The sequence below is a fragment of the Phytophthora ramorum genome, assembly GCF_020800215.1.
Source record: "Phytophthora ramorum isolate Pr-102 chromosome Unknown Phyram_PR-102_s0019, whole genome shotgun sequence".
NCBI lineage: Eukaryota > Oomycota > Peronosporomycetes > Peronosporales > Peronosporaceae > Phytophthora > Phytophthora ramorum.
The window spans coordinates 86,714-113,748 of record NW_027150665.1 but is presented as its reverse complement, the minus strand read 5'-3'; the positions used below and the strand labels follow the sequence as shown (position 1 = coordinate 113,748).

Below are 27,035 nucleotides of genomic sequence, written 5' to 3'. Positions count from 1 at the left end.
AGTCGGAATGGAAGCCAGCCAAGCGATTGTCGGTCGCGTCTCCTCTCCTCTCTCGGTGCATCAATTTTAGTGCCCGTGCAAGTTGCAACGCCATTTCCCAAACGATGACCACCACCAAAGGACCCATCGGACTTCCGCTCCGGCGCGTGCAAAGTCGCAATGCGCTCGCCATGTCGGCCATTCAGGAAGAGCCGACGGCTGTCGAGGCCGTGCCGTTGGCGATCCCCGTCGTGATAACCTCGCAGTCGAACTCGTGTTCAACGTCACCGACGACTTCGTCCTCGAGCTCTGAATCGGGTAGTCCAAACCAACCACAAGCGACTCGCCCTTCCCCCGTTCCGGCACCTTCCGCCAAAGCTACTGCTCAACCGTCTGCACGGACGACCAAACCTCGCTCGGCTCGATCGCGTTCTGTCGCCAAATTCGAGGAAGTTGAAGCTACCTCAACCACTACAACCACCACTTCACAGACTTTCACGGCACGAGTGCAGCGGGCCTTTTCCGCTCGCGCACTGCCCACCACATTCTTTGGCAATACCCCTGCGACCGATGCTCCGAAGTCTGCGAATGCCAAGGCTCGCTCGGTTAGGACGCGTTCAACTCCGTGCTTTGATGAATCGACCTCGAAACCGACCGTCCCCGCTTCGCAGTCACCTCCGAAGAAGGCGGTGCAGGCTCAGTCAGCCCGGGCGGGTCCCATTACCTGCTTTGACGATTCTCTTTTGGACGAGGCAGCAGCGAAAGCCAAAGCTCAAAAGCCTTCAACAACCACTGCCAAAACGGCCAAATCGCTTCGCTCGCGGCCTGTTCCGTGCTTTGACGACTTGCTCTCGTCCGGACCTGCTCCACAGACAAGTAAGGAAGGATGGAAACCTCGGGTTGTTGGCACGCGTCCTGCCTCGACTCCGTCTTCGCGCATGCCTCGCTCGAAATCAACAACGACATTGGCACACGAGACATCATCATCGCCGTCGTCGTCCTCGGACGAGCAACCGACTGAGGGGAAGCGAATCCCTCCGCGACGACGAGGCTCTAACCCGTCTCCAACTAAACGCAAGATGGCACGACCGAAGCCCTCCACTAACTTGGCTTCGGGTTCTTCGAAACCTGCCAAGCAAAGTCGCAGCCGTCGTCAATTCCCAGCGCAGACTGACAGTCGCGGTCGTGCTTCATCCGACGAAGGCCAAGCACGAGATGAGCTCGATGAAGATCTACGACCAAGAGCGTCGTCCGATCCGTCGTCCGCTAAGAAAGCGAAGACATCCTCGCGCCCGCGCCACTTCGAAGGCAAGTTCCAGAACCGACGAGGCCAATCGCACTTGTACTTTTCGCTCTTCCCGCCGGAGAAGATGGCGTTGCGGGGCATTGTGTTGTATCTGCATGGCATGGGCGACCACTGCCGGCGGAACACTTACCTATACGAACGGTTCTGCAAGGAAGGCTTCGGAGTCATCACCTACGACCTGCTGAACCACGGAGCGAGTGACTACGACAAGTACAACACCCGCGCGCACATCAGCAACTTCAACGACTTTGTCGACGACACCAACGACTTCGTTGCGTTCGCGAAGACCAACATCTACAAGGTCGCTCTGCGGTACTGGCGGAAGCACCTCCACCCTCACCACCCTCACGGGCGAGAAAAAAAGCAGGGATCGGCACCGCAACTGCCGCTGATCATCGCTGGCACGTCGTTCGGATCCCTCATCGGTCTCCACACGGTGCTTTCGGGGAAACACAAATTCCACGCTGCTGTTTGGGCTTCGCCTAGCATCGGTGTGACGTGGACGCCAGTGCTCTGGGCTCAATGGAAAATGGCTCGCCCGTTGGTTGCGGCTTTCCCGACGGCGAAGGTGATTCCTGCTATTCAGCACAACCTGCGGAGTCGAAACCCAGCGTTTTTGAAGAAGTTCCAGGAAGACCCTCTCACCAGCAGCGACATGATCACTCCCCGCAGTGGACACGAATCGCTCAGTGCCATGATGCGTCTGCAACGCGACAGCAGAGTCTCAGACGCGGAGAGCTCCTTCAGCTCGATCCCGATGCTGTTCCTTGCAGGATCGGACGACCGCATCTCGGACCAGCAGGCGACGATGAAGTTCTTCGATGGCATGGGGAGCATGGACAAGGAATTCAAGCTCTTCGACGGCCTGTTCCACATGATCTACGAAGAACCCGAGAAAGAGGACGTCATCAAGCACCTTGTGGCGTGGCTGCACAAACGGTTCCCACTTGAGACTCGCCACCCAAATAATTCTCACATGAATGTGCTCAAGAAGTTCGAGCCGTCCCTACAAGAGTACAAGTACCACGTCAAAGCCGAGCGCACGGAATTGTAGACACGTGCGGACGGGTAAATACCAAAATCTACTATGTCATACTTATGCTCTAAACTGGGAGTGAAATATTGGTTAGTGTACCTCAATATGTGAGCAAAGTTGTCTCTAAGAAGTCGTAGAAGGCGCTATCTGGGTCCGTAACCAGGTCTTCTGCGGCTCCACACTCAGCAACGGCGCCGTCTTTCATAACAATGATGCGATCAAAACCCAGAACCTGGTCCAAACGGTGGGTGATGAGGAATATCGTCGAGCTAGCGAACTCCTTCTCGACTACAGCGAGTAGCCGTTTGTCAGAGTCTTGGTCGACCGATGAGAACGCCTCGTCCAGAATGAGAACCCGCGCAGGTTTCAGCAGCGATCGTGCCAGTACCAGCATCTGCCGCTCGCCCATGCTCCAATTCTCACCGTTCTCTGCAAGTCTCATGTCCAAACTCGTCACCACCACTCGGCTGGCCAGCGCTCCGGTAAAAATCTCGTCGTAGTTTTCTTTCATGCTATCTTCATTTGGTCCTGGCGCCTCACAAAGACCAGTTTTCACGAGCACTTCCCATAATGCATCGTCATCGAACTCTTTGAACGGATCCAAGTAGCGGCGAATTGAGCCTCGGTAAAACAAGGGAGTCTGTGGAATGATGCAGATCCGGCTGCGGATGTCACGCAGATGCAGACGGCTAATATCAATTCCATCGATAAGTATGCGACCACGCGGCAGCCTGTGCATCTGCAGCATTGCCATAGCAAGCGAACTCTTGCCCGACCCAGTTCTCCCTACGATGCCGATCTTCTCGCCACCAGAAATCGAGAAAGACACGTCTTTTAACGCAAACACTGACGTGTCAGCATCACCTTGCACTGCGTCGTACTTGAAAAACACGTTGTCGAAAACTACTGTACCCGTTGTCGGCCACTGGAGCGGGGCGCAAATGCGTTGTTGTCCCCCTTTTTGGTCGACGCTTTCTTCTGGGGGAATATGCTGGAATTTCTTCAAATTGGCGATACTGAACATGTTGACGGAGCTGTTCAAGATCCCGACCGAAAAGGATACAAAGTCACGTTGGACGCTGTAGATGCAATGGAGCATTAGACCTAACGTGCTTGCTTGAAGACCCCCATGCGCCAGCAAAACGGCCAAGCAGAACAAAAAGACCGCAACAAGAAGGCTGCACCGAATGTACAACCAGTGGGTGAATACCTCGACGACCGTCGCAATCCGAGACCTATCATCTACCATTTTGCCATGGTGTTGACACACGCGGTTGATCTGATCAGCTCCAAATGAACGGATTACAGCAGCGCCGTCAAGAGTCTCAGAAACAAAATTCAGGTCGGCCGCATCCAATTGTGCTCTCAACGTATAGACCTGAGCAAAAAGACGCTTGTCCACCATTCCTCGACACAAGTACACCGTCAGCGCTGTGAAAACTGCACCCATGACGCCCAACAAATAACACATTGTTCCCAACGCAGCCGCAATGGATGCGGTACTTCGGAACATAAACACCAAAGGAAACGACATCAAACCGTCGATGACTTGCATGTCTGTAGAGTACCGCGCCAGGATCTCCCCGATTGGAGTGTGATTTAGCACTGACATCGGAGCGCGCAGCAATGACTGCGTCACTTCGCTGAAAATACCTTTAGCGCGTCTGGAAAGAGCGTAAAACACCACTGCACAGCTCAAAAGTAAGACGACAAAAGCGCCAACACTGAGCAAACCGTAGACGACTGTTGCGTTCCACATATCGACAGAAGTCCAGGCCAAATTGCTCCAATGTACCAGCCACAAGTTCTTAGCCACATCAATTAGGCCATACGCGAGGAAGAAAATGCAAGCCATGATTGAAGAATTTCGGTCATACTTCGGCCACCAAACTTCCTTGGCAATTCCATCCATTGTGCGGCGTGTCAGGTCACATTCGGGGCTTCCTGGCGCTTTTGGTACTGGCCGATGGCGCGATATCCGTGCTCGCACCCCCTCCATCTCCTGTTTATCCATCGCAAACGGGGTGTATTCATCGTCGGTATTTTCATCACTGTGGCCTATACGCCAGGGTGGAATATCTGCAAGGCGACGAGCACGACGACTGCTTGTTCCTGTCGCCGCCGAGGACGACCCACCTCGACATGTTTCCGAGACAGCGGAGTCATTGACGTACCATAAGCGATCGACAAAATCAGATTCAACAACTTCTGGGTTGTGTGTGGCAATAATAACCGTCTTGTACCGGAGCAGCTCCAAGAAACACTTGCGAAACACATCACTTTGCACAATGGCGTCTGCACTGGCCAATGGACGGTCAAGCAGGTACACATCCGCGTCAGAGTATAATGTTCGAGCGAGAGCAATGCGAGATTTCTGACCGCCCGAAAGATTAATGCCTTTCGGACCGATCATCGTGTCGTCTCCATTTGGTAGGCTTTCAAGGTCTTCCAGCAAGCAGCACGCATCCAATACACGGTAGTATTTGGCTTCGTCGTAGGCATAACCAAAAATGACGTTCTCCTTGATACTGAGAGTCTGTAGCCATGGCTGCTCAGAACAGTACGCGATCTTGTAGTTTGGCGACAGGTAAACACTGCCATTCACGCACGCCACATCACCCAGGAATGCAGTCAGCAGCGTAGTTTTTCCGGCCCCCGCCTTGCCATGAATCACCACCAACTCGCCTTCGTTTACTCGCAGGTTGACGTTACCAAGTACTGTGATCGGGAAGTAATACCCCACCGATAGATTCGCCATGTCCATAGCGGCAACAATGCCCTTAGGATATGTCTTGGGTTCTGCTTTGGAATGTTCTTCTTCTGCGTCCACGAACTTATCACAATAGAGCAAATATCGATCGATCTTGCGCAGCCCCACCCGGCCATCGATGAAGACCCGCATTCCCATAATGAGTCCATGCAGTTCGACCTGCACGTGGTCGATCAAGATCAGCGCCGTGAAAACTGTTGCGGGCGAAAAGTAGCCAGCATGGGCAGCAAGAGACGTAAAAATCGCCACGGACGCGAACGCTGGCGACTCCCACACGCAACAGTAGCGCACAACGCGGAAAGCGGCTTCCCACCACTGCCTTTTCTCCTCTTTCCTCCGAGCCGACATGATCTTGGACAGGATCTTGTCTTCCCACGCGTATAATTTGATGGACTGGATGCCTTTGAAGCACTCGTTCACCACTGCCAGCGTCTTGGCGCGCTTCTTGGTGTACCACTGCAGCATCCTGGCCGAGAAGGCGGTGAGCACCGACAGACTGCCAATGATGGCAGCAAGGGAGGCGAGGATCATCGTCGCGCTCGTGTGCAGCGTGCGATGCATGATCACTAATAGCACAGAGAGCTGCACCGTGGACGTCCACAGGTCGTGGAATCGGATGAGCAGCCAACTGACCTGCACGAGGTTGGACGAGTAGAGCGTGGCGATGACGGCGATGCTGGTGCTGGTGCCGTGCCGCCCCTTCACGGGCTTCTCCACCGATTTGGCGAACACCAGCAGGCGGATGGACGCCACCACACGAAGTTGCGCCTTGAACATTTTGAACCGCGCGTGGCGGTCGAAGAGCACGGCCAGCATGACGGCCGCGTGGATGCCCACGAGCAGCAGCAACAGCTCCCGCACTGACTTGTGCGCGGGCGACGGGTCCATGGCAGCCGTCAGCAGTTGGAAGAGCAACACCGGCACACAGCAGGCGCTCAGCGCCGAGCACAACCCGAGGCCACCGCTGCACACGATGGCGCGCCACTCGGTGCGCCAAATGGCGGTCAGCAGGTGGCCGGACGCGCGATAGGCGGCGCGGAAGCGCCTCTCGGCCTGCGCCGCCGTGTTTTCAGGTTCGAGTGTCCACAGATCCTGCAGGCGCAGGCGGCGCGCACCTCCTAGAGCCACGAGCGGCTCCACGAAGAGGAAGCCAAGGCGCGACAGCCATGAGGCCGATGCTTCGTCTACGAGACACGGCCGACGCGCTGCAGAGGCCACGGGGGCGCGCGCGGAGCTGGTAGAGGTGCCTACAGATGCGCCGGGCGACGCAGAAGACGAGGGGCGCCGCCGGACTCGACAGCGAGCGCTGCCTGTCGCGCTGGGGCTCCGGCCGCCGACGTCGAAGGTCCCGTAGCTCGCCATGTCGGACGCGGTGGCATCCCCGAATTCGGAGTTGTCTCTGGTAGAGGGATGTCTGGTTCTTGTAGAGGGATACCCTGGCTATTTACCGGTACTATACCGGTGATTTTGGTAAACCTTATCATAAATACCGATATACAGCCACCAAAAGGTAATGCAGGACCCTTGCCCTGCACGAAACGTCTCGTCAGCACGGTCGCGCCCGCCATGCAGAGACGTTTGAGACGACCACGGCTCAGACGCACGTTGATTCGACCAAGCGCGAGTTCGAGCAGCTCTGGGATGAAGGACGGGTGCTTCAATGGGCCTCGAGGCGTACTGCTTGCTTCATGTACTTGGGGGAGGACGAGGAAGAGGCAGAATCGGAAATGTACACCCGGGGAGAGCAGAACGAGGACGGGGACGTTTATGTGTAAGATGTGGTTGAACGTGCGCGCCATTGTTCAGCAGATGCCCATGGGCGAAGTCAACGAAGGCATTGCTATGATGCGTGAGGGCCGTGGTGCGCTACCACCTCGTGCTGCGCGACATCAAGCCTGTGTACAAGAAGAAGTTCGGCAAGGAGCTGAGGTGAGCGGCGACTATGGCGATCTGCTGCTGTCCGTGTTCAACGCGCGCGGCTAGGCTGCTGCTGTTGCTGCACTGTGGTTTGCGTCGCTGTGCGGTTGGACGAAGACAAGCGATTTGCCAAGTTAAGGTTTGCTTCATTTGAAAAGCACACCCCATGAAATGGTTGCAAATCCTCAGCACGCATCGAGCAAAGGTCAGGTTATCGTTAAGAAATTCTTTAACGCCATCCTGGCCACGCCAAGAAGCCCACGTCAGCCAGCTCGCTCGTGTCGATGAGTTGCTACAGCCTAGCGTCGCCGGCGTCACCAAGATGCTCCGCACGACGCTCGGCCCCGTGTCGTCCGCGCAGCTCAACACGCGCACCGCTGTCCTGCGCCACCCGTCCGCGCGTGTGTCGGTACCCAACAAGAGCTCGGCCTCGGAGCGCCAGTCCATCGGCATCGTATCGCGCCGCGTCTCCGCGGCCGCCGGACCCAACGCTCGGCGGCCGCCCCCAGGCCCGCGCACCTCAATTAACCGTTCAGTCTGTGGTCCGCCGCCGCAGCACGTACGACTCGCGCTCTTCCGTGTCGGGCCGCGGCGGCAACCTCCTGTTGTCATCCACGTCAGGGTGGCTGCTGCTGCTCGATGAGCTTCCCTGTTTGGTTCGGGCCCTCCAATAGAAGCCTGCGCTCTGAGCACAGACTGCATGACAATGCGTGTGGCTAGCTGTATGAGACGCAGGACTGCGTAGCATCTGATCCGTGTCCTCCTTCGCATAGCCGTCAAGGCGAAGGAAGACACGCGATCCCGGATCAACATGGTGCTGCCATCAAGGTCTTCCTCGCCGTCATCGGAATTGTCTCCGCATTCACAACTTGATATGCTCGTTTCCACGCCCGTTCAACCAAGACTCTTGGCCCAAGACCCACCATTGCCAGATCGCGATGAATATTCATCATGATACTACCGCGGGCAAGACGCAGCACTCGGCAGCGCATACCAACTCTCACGTTCATCAAGCACCTGTTGTTCATCACGCACCGTCTGCAGGTACCTTACGACCACGCGGAAGCTCCAAGCGGAATCAAAAGGACAAAACAACAAATGGATCGGAACAACGGCTAGCTGCAGCTGCAAGGATGAAGCGTTTGGACCTGAGCCTTCCTCGACAAGGGCAAGCTTCGTCAGACCCAGCAGTCCGATTATTCCCGTCGGTGATCTGAACCACGGTCATCACCTCACAGAGCTCTGGTTGACAAATCACCACTTGAACTGCCTCCCTGCGGAAATCGCTGTATTCACCCACCTTCGCGTCCTGGGACTTGCTGGCAGCGCACTTGCAGCTCTCCCGGAGGAAATTTGCAAGCTGGTATCTCTGGAAGTACTGCTCCTTGAGAAGAACGGCCTACAGACATTGCCGGTAAAGGTGACGTTCCCACCGCTGCTACGTGAACTACGGCTGGATAACAACCAACTATCGGTATTTCCAACACAGATCACCAAACTGAGGCTGCTTAATCGACTCGGTTTGAGCTACAACCGGATCAAGGTTCTGCCGGAGGAAATTCAACGGCTGTGGAATCTCGTAGAGCTCGACTTGGACTACAACCGCCTCGACACTGAGCTACCCGATGGATTTGCAGCGCTTCAGTGCCTTGAACGGCTCGGTCTTGAAGGCAATTTTCTCGCAGAGAAGCCACCCATTCTCGGCCACTTACCCGTGTTTTCATACGTTCGACTTAGCGGGAATCGTGCAAAAACGTTTTTGCCCACGACTAGCGTTTCCGTTGGTTCAACTCGGCCGCTCCTAGCTGCACCAAAGCGCCATGATGGATACTTCCAGTGTGTCGAGAGCAATACCGATACTCAAAGTGAAGGCAATCATCTGCAAGTGAAAGCAAAGTATCGCTGCTTGGAGGGGATAGTTCCCTGTCACGACCAGAATCTACTGAATGCGATGGCATATGAAAGTTTCGTCTTGTGTCCTAGAAGCTATGACAAGGAGAACGGGACATCGTAGGAAATGGAGTGCTGGGAAACACCGCGACTGAGAGTTTCGAGAATTCAAGAGAAAACTACCGAGTCCTAGACTTTGGATGTACAACCTCGAGATGTGGTAGACATGCTTTTTGTATGAAAACCCGTTATGCATGTTGAAGTGCTTGCATCCGAGCTCCGTTTATCATCGTGAATGGTTCAACGCTGACGCTCCAACCGTGTGGCCCGACCGTGTGGTGCATTTGATGAGTTCCGTGATCGCGGACACTTGTCACCACGAGCGATGATCTCGGCTGTCGAGAGAATCCACCGGGGACGCATGCAACACGACCGAGAGTGCCATATCATGCTCAGAACTGACGGTCACAGGCTGCGAAATTGCCACCTGGTTGGTATGGGCTCACGGCCACTCGCTGCGTGCCGAAGATCCGCTTGGCAATGCCGGCCGGTCAATTATTTCGTTTCAGACTAGCAAAGCATCCTAGAATATTTTGAGCAGTGCAAACGAAGTGAATCTCGGTGCGCGTGACGGTGGGCAGGATGCGGGGCGGGATGCGAGTGAAAACTTCATGGAAATGGCTGGCTGCAACCAGTGCTCCAGTGGAGTCGATCGGGTACCGTACGCAGATTGAATAACCGACAGCGCCGTGTGTGCTGCGACGCGGTGCCGATTGACTCTGCGATCGAGTTGGCGGCTGCTGCAGCATAACGCAGCGGTTCGCGCTGGGTCTTGACTTTGAGAACCCCTATGGCAGAAGCAAAATGAACGGATAGCCTTCAGTGACTGGGGAAGTCGGCCAGATGGCAGGTGCTATTGCTTGCTGCAGAACTTTCACCGAGTTTCAATTTCCAGGCCAACCAACTTACCAAGGGCGTAATCTAGGTTTGCGTTGCCAGAGGCATCCATCATGCTTTGCAGATGCTCGTCCAGCCGTGGCTGGAGTTCATCCTCGCAGTCTTTCACTCTCGAATTATCGACGTCGAACTCAGTCAGCAGCACCGAACACGATGCCCATGGCTACTCCAGCGACCGAGTCTGTGAAGCCTTTCGTCCTGATCCCAGTGACGGACATTGATGCCAAAAAGGAGCGCACTAACACCTTCTGCCAGGACGGGTGGCTTGAGAAGGTGTTCGATCGCCAAGATGGTGCAAAGCCACTGGAGCCACAGAAGCACAAGCACAACTTCATCCAGCGCGCGCTGGAGAGCCTGACACACCACCACAGCAGCAAAGAGAAGAGCGGTGGTCCTGCCATCGACGAAAACAGTTACAGAGAGGAACTGCAGAAATACATTGCAGAGTCGTCGGAAAACCTGCGCTACGATGAGGAAGATGAGCCGTTGGGAAGTTCGGACGAAGACACTTCCGACGAGGACTCGGACTCGGTGTCAATCTCCCCGCGCAACGCGGAAATCATCGACTTCTCCGCGTCGATTGTGTCGATCTCGGAGTATGTGGTGCCACCCGTGGAAGTCCCGCGCAGCTATCGCACACAGGACCGTCAGGGAGGTGTAGTGGTGGCTGGATCGCGCGTGTTGTTTACCAACTGGGCGTTCAAGCGGCAGTTGCGTCACATGGGGCGCCTAGGCCCGCTTCCGGAGCGTAGTGAAATGGCAAGCTATGAAATGCCCAATGAGGACGACGGAGTGTCGGTAGGAATGTACTCTGGCAAGATTGTCGAGCTGTAGAGTGTGGAATAGCAATAGCGTGAGTGTATATGAAGTAACTTATTAACATGAACGGCCGACCGGAAGCCGAAGCAAGAAAAACAATTGAGGTGCATGCTATAGATGCTGTGAAACTCGCTTGAGACGCGGTTGTGCTTTGGTGATATTTTGAAGACAAACAGCGCTTTTTCGAGAAAAGGGTGCACCACGACCAGGTAACCCGTAGTACTTCGGAGTATTGCATCGGCCGGCGACTTCAACGTACCATGGCGACAGCATGTACCGAACACTAAACTAACCACGACTGCATTTACAATAACAAGCAAACTAACTAGAACGGCTATCCTTCCGCGTCTCCAGCGGAAATCTCGCGCGAAGCCATTGTAAAAGGTGAGCGATGGCGGCCTCTTTCTCAGTATCCTCAAAAACGAAGTGGAAGCCTCCATCAATTAACTTGAATTCCTTGTCGATATTCCCCATCGCCGCAAAGAATTTGATAGCAGCCTGCTGATCGGACACTCCGTCGTTCGACCCAGCAATGAAAAGCATGGGGGTCGCACAGAAAGCGCTACCGGACTGCAGCACACGCTTGTCGCTCTGAAGTCTCTTGATGGCACTCAGTGCCTCCGTGCCACTTTTTACAGTCATCTTTTGCGTGCAGGTCAGCGGGTCATTCCTGAACGCCTCCAGAAATGCTGGGTCTCGACAAAACAGCTCATGATTCACAGCGGGCACGATGCGCGCCTTGGGGATAAATTTTGCTAGCGGGAGCAGCGACTCAGCGTACAACAGCGGATTCCACGTGACCCCAATCGTTGGCGCCGCCCAAACACCGGCGTGGAATTTGTGTCGTGCTGTGAGAACGGTGTGGATACCTACCAACGAACCGAGCGATGATCCGGCGATAATCAGTGGTGGCTCGGGTAGAGCTACAAGGTTGTCGTTCTCGCCGTGGGGATGACGAGGGTAGTGGTGCTTCCGCCAGTACCGAAGAGCGTCGGTGTAGACAGAGCGCTTGGCAAACGTGATGAAGGCGTTCGTGTCGTCAACGAGGAATCGGAAGTCGCTGATGTGTGCGCGAGTCTTGTTCCCGTCGAGATCGCTCGCGCCGTGGTTCACCATGTCGTACGCGATAACACCGAAACCTTGTTTGCAGAGCTCTTTGTACAGCTCGATATGTCGGCGACAATGACTGCTGCTGCCATGCAGGTAGAGCACAACTCCGCGCATAGCCATCTTCTCCGGCGGGAAGAGTGCGAAGTAAAAGAGCGACTGTCCTCGTCGATTCTCGAACTTGCCCTCATATCGGCGAAATCGAAGAGGGATATCTAAATGCGCTCTCGCCGATGAGAAAGTATTGGAGCTTGATGTTGAGCTCGCAGGCGAGGGTGTTTCCGATCCGGAGGCCGAGCTCAGCTCCGTGATGTCCAACGTGTTGTCGTCCATAAAGCGAATTGTCCTCTTGCGATTCGAGTTGGCGTCCTCCTTTACCGCGATGTGCGTCGCTGTGGGTACTTGGATCCGCCTGGACATTTGAGAGCTCCTGCCGCGCAGGGTGTTCTTGACATTGGGCTGACGGCGGCAGTTTGACATTCTTTTCCAGACTGGAGCCACGTCCTCGGCGTGTCCGTTAGCTTTGTGCAAACTCAGTTTGCCAAACTGTGACCGGTGGATAGAGGAGATGGAGGACAAAACACGGTTCCGCCGCGGCGTGCAGGCATGAATTGCACAACACACAAACGGGTGCAGGTCCATGAACAGATACACGATAGAGGCTTCTGTAGAGGACTTTTCTTTCGGGTGGTGTGGCGCGCACATCTGAAGATGAGCGGGCATCACGCAATGCGTGTGGAACCCACAATGGATAATAGCATCGACGGGATTCATCGCTTTCTCGGTGAAGGCTCCGAGGTCTGAACATGCCTACATGGTGCTGGCAACGAAGGATCCTCTCTTGTTGCCATCCATCGTGCTAACAAAATGTCGGAGTGGACATCAGTTGAACTCTATTTTCCATCTGCGAGCTCTGCTTGCCCGTTCCTCTCCATCCGTTTCCCGAGAAGGTCAGTCACCAGCAGGTCAACGATCCGCGACGGAGGCACAGAGCGAATTCACTGTCCGTTCATGCTGGTCACTGACCAGCATGGACGGACAGCAGCTGGACGGACAGTGAATCCCAGCCTGGAATCCTGGAGGCACCGGTACATGTCTGTCTGTACCATGTACGCCGGTTGTTTCCTTCGCTTCCGTCCTTCGCTTCCTTCGCTTCCTCCTAAAACCCGCAAATAATACATGTCACTAAAGAGAGGTAAAACAACTCTTCGTCTCCGTTGACAAATATTTGCAGTATGGCTGGACCATCGGCTTCCTCGCCGCCGCCAGTGGCCGACGCCAAGGCGCTCGAGGTTGCGTCCGTGTCCTTAGTTCTGCCTTGCTCCCGACGCAGCCGCTCGCGTGTGGACTGGAAGGAGCTGCGCGAGATCGCCACCGAAGTGCAGCGCGCGCTGGACGCGTCCAGCCAAATCGCCCCTCATGAGGAATATGAGTACGTAGTATCTCCCCGAACAATCATATTTACTATTATCTTCAATGTATTTCCTCACCGTGGTATGATTATCTGTATGCGCCGACAGGAGCGTGTTCGCTATGTGGCAAGCAGAATTGGGGGACGCGCCCAACCGATTCGAGGACGATGGAGAAAAGGTAGAGGAAGCAGTAGAAACAGAGACCCGGGAAGAGACCCCGCAGACTCGGGAGCTCACGTGGTACGCCAGCGCCCACGACTACTGGGACAACGAGGCCAATTGCCCCCTGACGGACAACGGAGTGTTGGGAGGTTTCGCCCACGTCTCGGGCGTCGACGTCCGCGAGTCCAAACGGTTCCTCAAACATGTTCGAGACACAGTGCGACCCGAGTGGGTCTGTCATGCTGCAGCGGACTGCGGCGCCGGTATCGGCCGAGTGAGCAAATTGCTGCTGTTGTCGATGTTCGACCACGTGGATATGGTGGAGCAGAGTCCAAGACTGCTGCGTGGAGTGCCCCAGTATCTTGGAGTGGATGAGACGCTGCGTGGACGAGTGAGAGATCTGTACTGCATGGGGCTGCAGGACTTCGAGCCGAAACCTGCGAGCTACGACCTCATCTGGATGCAGTGGGTGCTGGTTCATCTCACAGATGTGGACCTTGTGCGGTACTTGAAACGGTGCAAAAAGGCACTCACACCCAACGGATTCATCGTTATCAAGGAGAATATCTTTCAGACAGAGGAGCCGTACGACCTGGACCGCCAAGACAGCAGCATCACGCGCTCAGCGGTCTACTACAAGTGCATCTTCGAGCAAGCGGGGCTCACACTACTGGCAGAACGCAGGCAACGTCATTTTCCGGAAGAACTCTACCCAGTCAAAATGTACGCGCTCGCGTAGAATGACACAATAGAGCCGCTAATTCTATCTAAGCCTTCAGATCCGTCACCACCTTCTCAAGCTGCTTCCGGTCTGAGACGTACACGACGCCATTCGACTTGGCCTTTGTCGTCTTTGCCTTGCCGCCAAGTCGCTCCGACGGTACGAGCGCCAACTTAGTCGCCTTGTCGCCATCGTTTTTCTCCGCAATAGACACTAGCTTGGACAAGAACGGCTGCAGCTCGCGAGCCTGCTCCAGCGTGCTGCGGCAACCCACCACATACAGCCCAAGCCGCGCGCGAGAGAAAGCCGTAGACGCACGGCGTACATCGCGGAGGTGTCCCACCGCAGTTCCGCTGCGAACTGTGGATAGCAGCACAAAGTCGTTTTGCTGTCCCTGGAAGCGGTCCACCGTCGATACCTTGCAGGCCTTGGCTCCTTTAGCGCGCAGCAGCCGCTGCAGAAGTTCTTTCTGAGCGTTGTAAGTGGTGAGGATTGTCACTTGTTCAGCGCGGTAGCCGATACCGATCATGTAGCGGAACAGTGCAACGATGAATCGGGCCTCTTCTTCGTTTTCGAAGGCAAAAGGTTTTGGCTGGTGCTCTTTGGAGGACCCTGAAAGGTCTATGAGCTGCGCCACATGTGCGAATCCGACGTTACCAGTCTGGTACTCTGGTGTTGATTCCACGCGAGGCAAGTCGCTCAACGTAGTCTTGTCTCCAGAAGCTGAAATACCATCGTAGCGCCACCGATAAATGTCTGCCAACTCAGTCCGACTGCGCCCCTGGCGGTCGAGTACAACATGAGGAACACCAAGGCGCAACAGACGTGTAAATAGACTCTGGTCGAAGTGCGCGTAGTTCTTCAGCGCGAGCGACTTTACCACTGGCGGCAACTGCTTCGCATCTCCCATCAGCACAACACGCTTAAGAGCTGAGGACGTCTTGCTCTCGATTGGCGTAGGTCCCATTTTCTCGGAGCACGCCAACAAAAGTGGCACAAGGCTGTCAAGCTCGCTCACCTGTGCAGCTTCCTCCATAATAAAGCTCCCAAATGTGAGTCCCAGATCCGTGAATTTCTGGTGATTTAGAGCTGCATGCGTGCACGTCATGGCTACGATGCGCGCGTGGTGGATAAGGTACATGTCGCCCCGCTGGCGTGGGGTCTGAAGCAGCTCAAAGGGCTGGAGACGCCGTAGCTCCGCAAAATACGACTCGATGTCTGCAGCAAACTCGCGAAGAGTTTCAATCTTGTCAGGTACCGACTCCTTTCGCATCGCGTAAAACTCCGAGAGTGCCGTAGCCATTTCATCCTTTGATGGCAGCTCGGTGGCCTCACGAGCTGCATCAAGGAATGCCTTCATGTGGAACTGGTAAAAGATAAGAGCATTCTCGCATGAGTACGACGCTGAACCGCCAGCAAGGCCTGCATACTGCGCAGCATCGCGCTTGATCAACCACTGCGCCATTTGCTCCACCTCAGTTAGCAAAGCTGTTCTTCGCTCCAGCAGGAACGCAACACGTCCATTGCGACTGAAATCCGCATGGAAGGCTCCCTCGTTACTGTCCTTGGCGTCGTTTGCAAGCTGCGGTTGGCCCATCCGAACAATTTCAGCCTCGTGGATGACGTGCTGTTCCAAAATCTTCGCGAAAAAGTCGTTAAGCGCTTGGTTTGAGTGAGCTACGATCAACAGTTTTTCACGTGCTGGAGTCGTACGATACAGGTTCAGCACGAGCTGCACTGCAACATCAGTCTTTCCCGTACCAGGTGGCCCCACTACCAGTGTGAGACCTTCGCACATGCCTGTTCGCACCGCAGCCACTTGCGCTTTGGTGAAACGGACTGGAGGATTCACGCTTGGAGGTGCAGCAGACTTCTGCTTGACGTATGCCTGGATAATGCTCGTCCCTTCGCGCAAATCCTCGGCATAAGTAAAAGGTGCCGCCGCATCCTTTGCATTAAGCTCCTGCGATTCATCCTCGGCATTCACAAGCTTGTCAGCGCCTCCAGCTTCTAATGCGTGCTTGCCGTCCAGCAACAGCTCACCCATAGGTACCACCACTTGCTTCTCTGCTCTGCTTTTATAGATTGACTTGTACAGTGCCGCAGCAGGATCACCGTATCCCAAGAAGAGGTCATGCAGCCACCCTGGTAGCAGATCTTCCTTGTTCGCATTGTGCCACGCACCCGCAATCGTGTCCAGTACAGCCTTGAAATTGTTCTCACGCGGCTTCCGTCGTACCAACACATTCACTTGCTCGTATGCCTCCAGATGGCCAGCTTCAAGGTCAGTTTTGTACTGCGCACCATCCAACGCTAACATGAACACCCGTTTGCTACCCTTGCCAACAGGGTTTTCGTCATTAATGACATTTCCTGCGACGTCCGTAACCTTAATGATCTCGGCAGCACGCACATATTGTACGCCAAAATTTTCAGGAAACGATCCCGTATCCTTGGGCTGCTTTTGAAAGCCCATTATTTCAGCGCCTTCATCAGCCGTAGCTCGGATTGTGACGAGGAACACCACCTCCTTTGTCTGATAGCAATCAAAATGTTTGCGATCATGACCACTCGAAAGCTCTACTTCAAGATGTGCAACAACAGATGCTGGGGTCGTTTGACCTAGCGCCGGTTTGCCCACCTTGACAATCTGAAGCGCGTCTGATAGCGGGGCGGCAGTGCGCGAGAAACCGCGGAAAATTGTATCGTTCCCACTCGATGAACGCAAAGCACGCACAGCATCAAGCTGCTTGATAGCAGCCTCAAGGTCACCGCGGATATCCTGAGCCGCTTCGAGACGAAGCAGGTCATAATTCCGCTGTAGATAGTCGGCCAGATTCAAAAACTGCAGACCTAATTTGCGTACGGACAGCAGTGGGAACAAATTCGTATCATCAGCCCCGTAGATATTCTCCGTAGTCTCGTTGACATCTGATGCTTCAGCTTGTTGCGGGGCATCTTTGCGGTCCAGCATGCTGTTCCAAATGTCCAATTCGGTCGGGAACACCGGCGCGTTCGACGAAAGTGCGTCATTTTCGTTGCTGATAGCGAACGAGTATTCCTCCTTGAAAAAATCAACCAATTCGGCGTCAGAGGTTGAGTCAGCTTCAGCCTGGTCAGCGAGTACACCGACAGCAACAGCTAACGCGGTGAGTCGCTGTCGGTCGGCAGCCACGACAGGGTTGAGCATTTCTGTGAAGCTGGAGGCGTCCGCGATATGACCGCAAGGAGCAATAGCAAATTCTTCCACTCTCGAGTTTCTAAATGACTGGAAAGCACACTGCTGCAAAGCTTGAATGTGACGCGACTGGTGCTCACGGTACTCCCGCGGAGAGAGCGACGTACCCGTGTGAGCATTGATGGGGAAACGAATGGATGCATCCAGCAACGCTAACTGTTTACGAAGTGCATCACGCTCATTAGCGTTCTGCCACTGCCGTGCATGCTGCAGCAACGGACTGTTCTGGAGCACGGTTCGCACATGACGCCGCCGCAATACAGTCTGCAGAAAGCGCCGTGTGGGGAGTTGGCCCAAGAGGTCAATCAGGAGGGCCAGGAACAGCGCCACAAATCGAAATCGCTGTGTAAACTCGTGCTTCGGTACGTCTTCATCCATTGGGGCCTTCACAATCTCGAAGAACGCATCTAATCGCTGCACCAACGCAATTTGTTCATACCGCGGGGTCTCCGTCGCTGCCTTCAGTTTGCGCCTCTTGTTTTTTTTGGCACTTTTTTTCTCCTGGGAACCGTCCGACATGATGCGGTTCCAGTGTCGCTCCAGCTTCGGGTACGTCTGGAACTCGAGCGCTCTTTGGCTGGGCGACAGCGCCGTCCAAAGTGGCAGCGACGTCAGCTGCAGCACGCAGGACGCCACTTGCTGTACCTCCAGGCTCTGGAAGCACGTGATGAGGAACTGAGTGAGCGCCGTCTGCTCCTTGAGCGTCCACTTGGCGTCGTCCTCCATTGAGGAGTCCGCTTCCGCCAAGAGCGCCCACAAGGACGTCCAACAAGTGTTCCAGGCAGCGTCCTCCTCTTTCAAGAAGGTCCACACTCCATTGCAGGACGAAATGTCCCCCTCCCGAGCTCGGAAGCCCACAAGTAGCAGCACAGACACCAGCCAGGCCTTCTTCACGTGGTGTCGACAGTCGCGGACGGAGCCAATGACGTCCGCCAGCGGCCACAAGGCGTCCTCCAAGAAGTTCATATTGTCCAACTCTTGGAGACACTTCAAAGTGTCCGCATCGCTGCTCTCCTCGCCCAGGAACGAGGCGTAAAGTGACGCCACACTGTCCAGTGACTGAGTCATTAACAAGGTTAGAACGCAAAAACGGAGACAAATAGCACCTCATCGCGTACCTCTTTCGACGGCGCTTGATCTAATACCTTCTGCGCCAGCTCACATGCTGTGGGGGCGGAGCCAGAAGACGCCGAGGACGCGGCTCGACGGGGCATTTTCAGACCGAAGCTGCTCGAGCCAAAGGATTCAAGTGAACGTAGCGATAGTGTGGCTTACATAATCCCAATCCTTTTGCCAGTTCCCGCGCTTCGCTCCATATTAGTTGGGAATTTGGTCAGAGCCGGAGAGCACAAGGAGCAGCGCCAAGCAACCGACGTCCTTCTTGCAGTCCGCCTCACTGCGTGTAGAGGCCTCCGCCGCGCGCCCCTCGCCCGCTTCATCTGTCCTTCACCTATCGATCGCAGCTCGTTTCACCTCCGCATCCTCCCTACAAGGCAAGTCCCAGGTCTTCTCTCGAGCCGGCAATCCGCCATGCGTCCCGTGGCGGACGCCGCCAAACGCGAGCGCGTGCCGCCCGCGTCGCTGCCGTCGAGTTGTCCGTCGCTCCAGGCCGCTGGAGAGGCCAGTCGCGACCTGCAGATCACGGGCGTGACCCGCAAGAACGCCAGCTGGCAGTACCACATCGAGGTGCTGGACGTGCGCGCGTCCAGCTTCAGCAGCGGCAGCTCCGGCGTCTCTGCGCGTGATTTAAGCATCATCAGCGACGCGCCAGAGTCGGCGACCGAAGAGCAGAGCGTCGCGTACCCGGAGCTGCCGCCGATGGTGCGCTACACCGTCATGAGACGCTACACGGACTTCCGCCGGCTTTACAACTACCTGGTGGAGACCGAAGGCTCGGCGCTGCGTGACGCATTGCCCAAGTTCCCGGACGGAGGGTGGATGTCCTATCTACGAGGAGACGACCCGAGGCTGCTGCACCACAGGCGCGAGAGGCTGCAGCGCTTCCTGAGAGCAGTGGACAGTCGCCCGGAGCTGCGGTGGAGCGCAGCCTTCACAACGTTTCTACGTCCAGACCTGCACGAACTGTCCGCTGTCGGTACGAGCTCCTCGCTGCCGAATAATTACGCCGGCAACCCGTCGTTCAGCAGCAGCAGCAGCGACTTTGACGCACAGCCGCCACCTCCTCCGCCGCTCTCCGCTCCACCGGCACTGCCACCACGACATAGTCTTATTGAGAGCTCGGATGCGAGCTCCGTGGCACCAGTGAGCTCTTCAGTGAGCTCTTCAGGCGGCTATGTGTCGCTGTCTCAGCTCAAGTCGCCTGAGATTCGCTTCCGCAAGAAGGTGGTTCCTGGTGGCGCACACGCACGTGGAGACTTGAAGCGTCGGCGGTTGCACCTGCACAGTCAGGACGCTGATGACATGGACTACGAGCAGAGGAAACCTTCAGCCAAGAAACAACTCGCCATGGCTCTCAGTGGAGCTTTGGGCTTTAAGCGCTTTGTTGTGGGCGTCGGCAGCGGTGTCATTGGCACTCTGGGTCGGATGGGCGGCGATCGATCGGACTCTATAGACGCTGCAGAGTATCAAGACGATAGTGATAGTGATACCGATGAAGACCGTGCATCATTGCGAGACCGCAACACCGATTTGCTCAAGATGCTGTCCAGCGGTGGCAGCCAAACTGTGCAGCATTGAGGTGTTTCCTATGCGTGAGCGTGCCGCAGTTCGCCGCACGAGTAGATGGTACATGAGTGTGGTGACAATAAGTATTTAGCAGCTCGCGGAGTGGCGTGAACGGCTGGCGGTGCGAAGTGGATGTGTGGAAGAGCTCGAGTCTGGATTAAGCGTGCAACCATCGAACGGAAGTGGCGTGCACTCGAATACCTCTGTCATCCTAAGCACCAGAATGCCCTCGCCGCTGGTGGGTGAAACAAAAAGCAAATAATAAGAACGCGTCGCCGTAGATGGCGCACAGAAAGCAACAAGTACATGCATATTACCGACTAAAGGGCTGAGCTAGCGTGGCTTAGTAGAACGTATCATACTCAGACCAGCCCATACTCTGCAGGTTGCCTGTCGGCGGGGTGCCGCGCAGCAATGGCTTAAGCTCGCAGCGGCGGCGCTCTAGGTGCGGCAGGAAAATTCGCGCCTTCTGGCCCGAAGCCAGCTTGATGTAGATGGCATCGTCCGTGATGGACGAGATGGTGCCCGTGTAGTCTTCGTGCACGAGCGGCATCGAAACCTGCACTTCGTCTCCGTCCTCAAAAACGAACTTGCCGCAAAGAAGCCGTCGTCGCTCAAGCTTGAAGAGCACTGCACCAACAAACGAGCAACAATGCATGAGTACCCTCAGTTGGCCAAAGTCGAATCACGTATAACTTACGGTTCCCGGCGTTCGGCAAGCGCTCGACCGTGGACTGTGCTGTCTGCTTACGGTCACCAATGATGGCAGCAATGTCAGCAGTAACATCATCGAACGGAAGACGCACATCCTCCTCCGGAAGTAGCGCAGACAGCTCCACAGGATCCGCATTAGTTGTAGTATCCATTTTGCGTCGCTTGAGCACGGGCGCTTCTTTAGCAGCAGACTCCGGTACTTCACCCTCCTCCTTTTCGGGCTCGCTCGATTTCCTGTCATTGTCTTCCTTGACGACAGCAACAACGACCGACGGCTTGTCTGTCTCCGTATCTTGCGGCTTCTGTTCCGGTTTCTTGTACACATCCGTAATCTTGACTCCAGGCTCGGAGAGTGCCTTCATTTCTGCCTGCAGCTTCGTCATGACGTCGTCCACCCGGGAAAGCAGCTCCTCCTTGAGCATCTTCCTGTCGTTCTCCCACAGATGCTGGGCGCGCTGCACCTCGAACTTGTACAGGTCTTGTCCGTTCTTAAGCTGCAGCTTCTTGTGGAGTTCAGCAGTCTGCAGCACACGGTTGCGCTCCTCCTTGAACGCGGCCACGCGGCGACAGAACTCGGCGAGTGTACCGTCCTCCACCATCTTGCGCTTCTGCTCGAGCTCGGCCGCCTGTTGGTCGAGTCTGACACGTCTCTGCTCCTCTGTGATCGGCTCGGACAGCATGGAGGACGCCGAGGTGGACGACGTGTTGGACGCATTGGACAGCGAGCGACTGCGTCCTCCGTTGTCCTCCTGCTCGTCCTCATCGTCCTCCTCCCCGGACCGCGATGAGTGACGCATTTCGTCGGCGCTGCGCAACTCGCGCGTGGACTTACGCGTCTCCTCCGCGGTCTTGCGGCGTCTCCCGCGGCGCTGGGGCGTGTCGGCTAGCTGGCCGGCCGAGCTCGTGTCTGTGTCGGCGCCGTCCGACGTGGAATCGGCCGCGGAGCTGCGCGTGTCGCGCGAACGACGGCTGCGCAGGCGTGTGCTGGCACCAGTGTCGCTGTTGGGGTCGTCCTCGGGGTCGCGCGAGCGGTCGCGGCGGCTGGGGCGCTCCATCATGGGCAGAGGATCAGGTGCTCGTCTCTTTATGGCGGTACTTAATTCGGGTACGCATTTAATTAGGCGCTATTTAATTGAGATATTGATGTTGCATTTCGGTGGTCGTTGTGATAAATTGATAATATTTCGGTTAGCTAGCGAAGACTTTTCCGCTGAGACTCATGAGCAGGCCTGGGTTCTCGAGGAGGAAGATCTGCAGGTCGTGCTTGTGGATGACGAAGACGGACCCCGCGTGTGTGCACACGAGCGACGTCGCGTGCGACGTGTCCTCCGTGGACGTGAGGCAGTCGACGTCTCCCGCGAAGCCTCCGTGGCTGAGCACGACTTCTTGCAACGCCTCGCTGTTCTTGCCTGCTCCAGAGGTGCCGGCCATGAGACTAAAATCCATGGGGATGATGCGCTGCGAGAGAGGCACAAGACGCAAGTCAGTATGAAGAAACTCATGGTGATCTGCAAGGACTTACGTTCAGCGATTTCCGACTCATGAGTGAGATGGTCTGGCCAGGAGACGCAGGTCTTGATCGCGACGGACCGCTACCCGAGCCGCTCCTCGTTGGTGAGCTGGAGACTGGCGCTACAGGTGCAATCTTAAGCAGGAACTGACCCTTGTCTACGATGACGGCACTGGAGCATTTGTCGCCCATGCTCCAGAGCACTTGTCCCTCGGTCACGTCGCGTGGGCGGAGGATGATTTCGAGTGCTGTGCGTTGAGCTGACGTAAGCCGCCGGAACACTTGATTGCTCTCGACAATGTCGTAGGAGAAGTAGAGTCGACTCTGCGCTAGCTGCTGGATGCGTTCGAACGAAGATGTTCGTCGCAGGAACCAGTTGAAGTCTAGCGCATTGAATTCTAGCAGCGATAACTTTGTGCTCGCCACCATGTCATAGGGTAGCGCCCAGTTGGGGGTCAACAACGACTGCAGGTCGAAATAGTCACCTGGTCGGTACTGTTTTGCGAGCGACAGCATGGACAGTCGTCGCCGTGTGCTGTTGTCGCGACCGCGCGCTATCGGTTTGGGGGCGGAGATGTTATCGTGTGGTGAAGTATGAGCCAATAAATCCCCCGCGCCGGCGAGTGGGTCATGGTGATCCTTGTTGTACACTGCCTGTGCCTCTCCGACAATGATGATGAAGAAAGTGTCGCCCACACTGCCCGTTTTGCTCACAATGCTGCCCTTTGCATACTCGACTTTGCGGGCCATCTGCAAAATCTCGTAAGCGTGATTAAGAGAGAGCTCAGCGAACAGATCGACTTTCCGGACGAGGTCGAGAATCTCAAGTGCACCAGCGTTCTCGGGCAGCTTGGGGACATCCAACGTGATGGTATTGTGAACACCTTCCGGTGCTCCACGCAGACCGCAGTTTTCAGGAAGGTCCTTGGCTGCTGTATGTACGACGTATAGTTTTTTGCGAATGTTTTCGTCCAGCGCCATGAGCGTCTTCAGCGGCGTGTGAATGGGCGGAACGCCAGCCTCGTGTAGGATGACGTCGCAGTGCCAAGGGAAATTCAGCAGCTCTTGTGCTCTGGAGCGTGAGAGCACGCCTTCGCTTTCAAGCTGGTGGATTTTTTCAACATCATTGAGGTGGTCACCGGAGAAGGCAATCTTCTTGTCACCGTACGTAACCTCAAAGCCGACGCAAGGGATGGAGTGCAGCGAGTAGAAGAACCGGAACTCAGCTCCGCGGATCTGGGTCAAGTCGTTGATGCGTACAAGGCGGTGGTCCAGCACACGCTCAAGAAAACTAGGAGCAAACCCCGAGAGGGCTGAATACTTGCGCAAGAAAGACCGATAAATAGTGTCCGTGGTGATCAGAGCCACACGGCCTTCCTGTAGAATCTTCTGAAACGTGCCAGCATCGTGGTCGGCGTGGCAATGCGTAAGAATCACACCGTCAATCATGAGGGCTGGAATGTTGTTCGCACTCAAAATGGACGACGAAAACGGGGGCGGGTCGATCATGATGCCACGGTGGTTGATCCAAAGAACGTAGCCAGAGGTTTTGCCGTTGGGGTCAAAGCCATGAGAATTGCCAAGCACTGTCACCCCAAAGGCGGGTGGGTAGAACGAGTCGAGATGCGGGTTCAGGCCACTGGCCGGTGGCGGCGGCAGGTCTACTGCGTCTTCCAACGTCACGCTTCCGTGTGCTCCATCATCAATAGTGAAGCACCCGTCACCCTTGCGAATGATAAGTGGAGTAGTATCACTAGATGCTCCGGGCTGCAAAATTTGAGCCTCGCCGTTGGCGTCGAAGTGCGTGAAGGTAAGCAGCATGTCGAGAGTGATAAGGGTGTCTCCAAACTTGCGGAAGTATTCGAGCTCCTTTCTTAGGTCTGGAAACTGTTCGGGTGGTGTCGATTGAGGAAAGTCATTGCGCAAGTCAAGCTCCGCGGGTCCGAAGAGTGTCTCCTGAAAGACCTGGCGGATACGCGTTTCTACATCTGCAGACGTCACGATGAGGTTCACGCACTGTCGCTTGAAAAAGAAGTTGCAGTAGGCAGGAAACTCGAACTCGGCCACGTTGACTCCCAGGTTTGCGCCGAGGTTCTTGGTGAAGGGCTCGGATGGTACAATATAGTGTCGCGGCACCGGCAGACCGAGTTTCATCGAGTCTTTGATTGTTTCGGGCGGCATTCCGAGCTGCACTGGTCCAATGGACGTACAGGCCACCACACCTCCGCGCGGGAGCTTGATTGTCTCCAGCGTCGGACCGTGGGTTTTGCCATTCTCCCCAGCTGTGCTTGTCGTCATGGCCTGCAGGTTTCTTGCAGCTGTCGCTTGAGCTGGCGCTTGACTCCCTCTGTCTTGCCGGAGATGGCACGATTGACGCCAAACGGCTCGTTGTGCTGCTACAGTTGTCTGAGCTCGGTCAATCCAAAAGCGCAGCAGCAATCTGCTGAGAGGATTGAAGATAAGTATAGATGCTTTGCAGCCTACAAAAAATAACGGAGAGAAGCCTGAAACGGAGCCCTCCAAGATGGTGCGGCTTGCGTTGCATGCGCGTAAAAATATCGACTTCCAGCTAGAAACAGACTCGGTCACTGCTATGGAAGACATCCACCCATGTGTGATTTAATTTGCGACGCCGACATAGTTGGCGACTGTAGTGCTTGCAACATCGTTGAAAGACTTGAGCAGAACAGACGGAGCAGTAGTAGACTAGCGAAACAGTAAAAGAACAAGAAGATCTTGCGCGCGAAAGGGTGCGTTGCCTCGAATTTGTTTTTGTCATCTCCACCAGTCGAGTCGATCTCACTTCAACTCCAAAGTCAAGCTCACACCAAATACGCTGGTGACCATATCCCATAATGCACGTGGCCATGTTCCCATAATGACGAGCTAATTCGAGTCGCTCCAATACCAAAAAGCAAGTTGCAGTCAAGTTGAAGTGTGAAGCCTTCGACGCGTCCCATTGGCCTCTCCTCGACCCAATCAGCGAATTTCGCCTCCTTGCCAATCAGTCGGAAAATGAAGCGCCAAGACCGAGACGCCGATGCCGCTGCTCCGAGTCGCAAGAAACGGCGAGGGCGGCGCAAGTCCAAGGCGGAGCGACTAGCGAGAGTGCCGCCCGTCGCGTCTTCACCCGAGGACCTCGACCAGCTGCTGCGCGGCAGCTCCAGTCGCGAGTGGGATGCGGCGCAGAGCCTCGCGCTGCGCTTGGACACGGCGGAGGCCCGCGCGACGGTCGTGCGCGTGATTCTGAGGGATCGCGAAGCTCCGCGGGCCGCCGCGCACTACGCGAAGCGTCTGGGGCTAAATGGCGATGATCTGCTGGCTGCGGTTAATGCGGCGGACGTGGCGCTGTCCCCGCTGCTGCTGGCGCAGTTCCTGGTGGAGCTGGACGAGCGCACGCTAGCTACGAGCGAGCGACTGCGCCGCTTCGTGTGGCCGTGGCTGGCTGACAAGAAGGGACAGGAACAGGTGGTGAAGGCCGCAGTGCATCTGATGCTACACCCAACAGCGTCGGACGACGCCAAGGTGCAGGACAAGAAGGAGAGGGGCCTGGGGCTGCAACGCGCACTGGTGACGCAGTGTCTGAAGACGGGGGAGCTACTGCATCTTGTGCCGACACATGCGCGCGCGTTCGCTGGTCGCATGACTGCTGGATCAGCTGTTGATGAGGAGGGAGCGGTCGACGATGCTGACATGGAGCTCCAACCTCGACAGCAAGTGGCTCGCCGCGTGCAGAACGTGCTGCGACTGTTGTGGCCTGACGCGCGCGTGCTGCTGTTTGGTTCGTCAGTCACTGGCCTTTTGTCTTCGTTCGATGACGTTGGGAGGAGCTCTGCAGATGTAGATCTGTGCGCGTTGCTACCGTCGGCGCCCCAGTTCCGCCAGGAAACAGCTCCTCTCGTCACGGAAGTGAGGGAACATCTCATGCTCTATCTTCTTCCTGATGCCACAGGGGAAAACGAACAGGATGCGACTGCTGTGACGCGAGCGCGTATCCCTATTGTGCACTTCCGCGACCCTGCCTCTGACCTGCCGTGCGATTTGTGCGTGAACAACGTTCCTGCTATTTGGAATACGCGTCTCCTGCGGTGGTTCCTGTACGGAGGCACTAATACCAACACCTTGGAGAAGAAGCAGCGTTGGCAGGTGCGGCGACTGTGCAGGTGGCTTCGTGAATGGCGGCAGGCCAAGAAGCGCGTGGTTGGTGGCGCATTGAGTTCTTATGGGCTCATGCTGCTTGGTCTGTATTACCTTCAACGCATCAATGTGCTACCCGTACTGGACTGCAGCGCACATGTTGTTGAGGATGGAGCTGCACTGCATGTCTTAAAAGAAGGTGACATTGACGAGAAGCTCGAGAAGGCTGACAAGAGTTTTGTCGGTGCCAATGAACAAGCTAATCGTGAAGTGCAAGGCTGGCGTTCACTTCGACGTGGATTTTTCCGCTTCTACGCTTGTGAGTTCGACTATGAGCACACAGTAGTCAGCCTTCGCGCGAACGACATCATGCCCAAAGCAAGTAAGGGCTGGTCTCGCCAAAATGACAGCCGACTTTGCTTAGAAGACCCTGTGGAGACCGAACGTGACCTGGGGGCCCTTTGTTCCAGACGCGCATTCGGACGTCTGCGTTGTGCATTCGCGCACGCATGCGTCATCTTAAGCAGCAAAGAGGAGGATCGGGATAACAACTCGCCGTCAGTGGACGTTGAGACGGATCTTCTGGCACCGTGGGCGTATGAAAACGCCCAGGAGGAAGAAGAAAAGGTTCAAGATGCGGCAGAAGATAATCATGGGACGGTGAACTAGGCGCTA

General features: G+C 55.8%; 11 protein-coding genes across 11 annotated transcripts; 6 read left to right on the top strand and 5 right to left on the bottom strand.

Annotated features, from left to right (window-relative positions):
- Positions 1-104: 104 nt before the first annotated feature.
- On the top strand, positions 105-2,339 carry KRP23_13755 (putative abhydrolase domain-containing protein; the record flags this gene model as incomplete). Its single annotated transcript, XM_067884507.1, has 1 exon — positions 105-2,339. The coding sequence occupies one exon, from the start codon at positions 105-107 to the stop codon at positions 2,337-2,339; it is 2,235 nt and encodes a 744-aa protein (XP_067737909.1).
- Positions 2,340-4,244: 1,905 nt separating this feature from the next.
- KRP23_13754 (ABC transporter C family member 8) lies at positions 4,245-6,453 on the bottom strand (the record flags this gene model as incomplete). The annotated part of the gene is made up of 2 exons (XM_067884506.1): positions 4,245-4,323; positions 4,496-6,453. 2 exons carry the CDS (start codon positions 6,451-6,453, stop codon positions 4,245-4,247), a joined length of 2,037 nt encoding a protein of 678 aa, XP_067737908.1.
- Positions 6,454-7,330: 877 nt separating this feature from the next.
- Positions 7,331-9,709, top strand: KRP23_13753 (uncharacterized protein; the record flags this gene model as incomplete). Its single annotated transcript, XM_067884505.1, has 3 exons — positions 7,331-7,543; positions 8,498-8,652; positions 9,628-9,709. The coding sequence occupies 3 exons, from the start codon at positions 7,331-7,333 to the stop codon at positions 9,707-9,709; spliced, it is 450 nt and encodes a 149-aa protein (XP_067737907.1).
- A 299-nt stretch (positions 9,710-10,008) lies between these two features.
- Positions 10,009-10,689, top strand: KRP23_13752 (uncharacterized protein; the record flags this gene model as incomplete). Its single annotated transcript, XM_067884504.1, has 1 exon — positions 10,009-10,689. The coding sequence occupies one exon, from the start codon at positions 10,009-10,011 to the stop codon at positions 10,687-10,689; it is 681 nt and encodes a 226-aa protein (XP_067737906.1).
- A 306-nt stretch (positions 10,690-10,995) lies between these two features.
- On the bottom strand, positions 10,996-12,486 carry KRP23_13751 (Phospholipase YtpA; the record flags this gene model as incomplete). The annotated part of the gene is made up of 1 exon (XM_067884503.1): positions 10,996-12,486. One exon carries the CDS (start codon positions 12,484-12,486, stop codon positions 10,996-10,998), a length of 1,491 nt encoding a protein of 496 aa, XP_067737905.1.
- A 530-nt stretch (positions 12,487-13,016) lies between these two features.
- Positions 13,017-14,094, top strand: KRP23_13750 (N-terminal Xaa-Pro-Lys N-methyltransferase 1; the record flags this gene model as incomplete). The annotated part of the gene is made up of 2 exons (XM_067884502.1): positions 13,017-13,213; positions 13,302-14,094. 2 exons carry the CDS (start codon positions 13,017-13,019, stop codon positions 14,092-14,094), a joined length of 990 nt encoding a protein of 329 aa, XP_067737904.1.
- A 28-nt stretch (positions 14,095-14,122) lies between these two features.
- On the bottom strand, positions 14,123-18,528 carry KRP23_13749 (RNA helicase aquarius; the record flags this gene model as incomplete). Its single annotated transcript, XM_067884501.1, has 2 exons — positions 14,123-18,373; positions 18,433-18,528. 2 exons carry the CDS (start codon positions 18,526-18,528, stop codon positions 14,123-14,125), a joined length of 4,347 nt encoding a protein of 1,448 aa, XP_067737903.1.
- Positions 18,529-18,844: 316 nt separating this feature from the next.
- On the top strand, positions 18,845-20,011 carry KRP23_13748 (uncharacterized protein; the record flags this gene model as incomplete). Its single annotated transcript, XM_067884500.1, has 1 exon — positions 18,845-20,011. One exon carries the CDS (start codon positions 18,845-18,847, stop codon positions 20,009-20,011), a length of 1,167 nt encoding a protein of 388 aa, XP_067737902.1.
- A 331-nt stretch (positions 20,012-20,342) lies between these two features.
- KRP23_13747 (uncharacterized protein) lies at positions 20,343-21,771 on the bottom strand (the record flags this gene model as incomplete). Its single annotated transcript, XM_067884499.1, has 2 exons — positions 20,343-20,629; positions 20,700-21,771. 2 exons carry the CDS (start codon positions 21,769-21,771, stop codon positions 20,343-20,345), a joined length of 1,359 nt encoding a protein of 452 aa, XP_067737901.1.
- A 130-nt stretch (positions 21,772-21,901) lies between these two features.
- On the bottom strand, positions 21,902-24,521 carry KRP23_13746 (cGMP-dependent 3',5'-cGMP phosphodiesterase A; the record flags this gene model as incomplete). The annotated part of the gene is made up of 2 exons (XM_067884497.1): positions 21,902-22,171; positions 22,236-24,521. 2 exons carry the CDS (start codon positions 24,519-24,521, stop codon positions 21,902-21,904), a joined length of 2,556 nt encoding a protein of 851 aa, XP_067737900.1.
- Positions 24,522-25,238: 717 nt separating this feature from the next.
- Positions 25,239-27,029, top strand: KRP23_13745 (UTP:RNA uridylyltransferase 1; the record flags this gene model as incomplete). Its single annotated transcript, XM_067884496.1, has 1 exon — positions 25,239-27,029. The coding sequence occupies one exon, from the start codon at positions 25,239-25,241 to the stop codon at positions 27,027-27,029; it is 1,791 nt and encodes a 596-aa protein (XP_067737899.1).
- Positions 27,030-27,035: the final 6 nt, after the last annotated feature.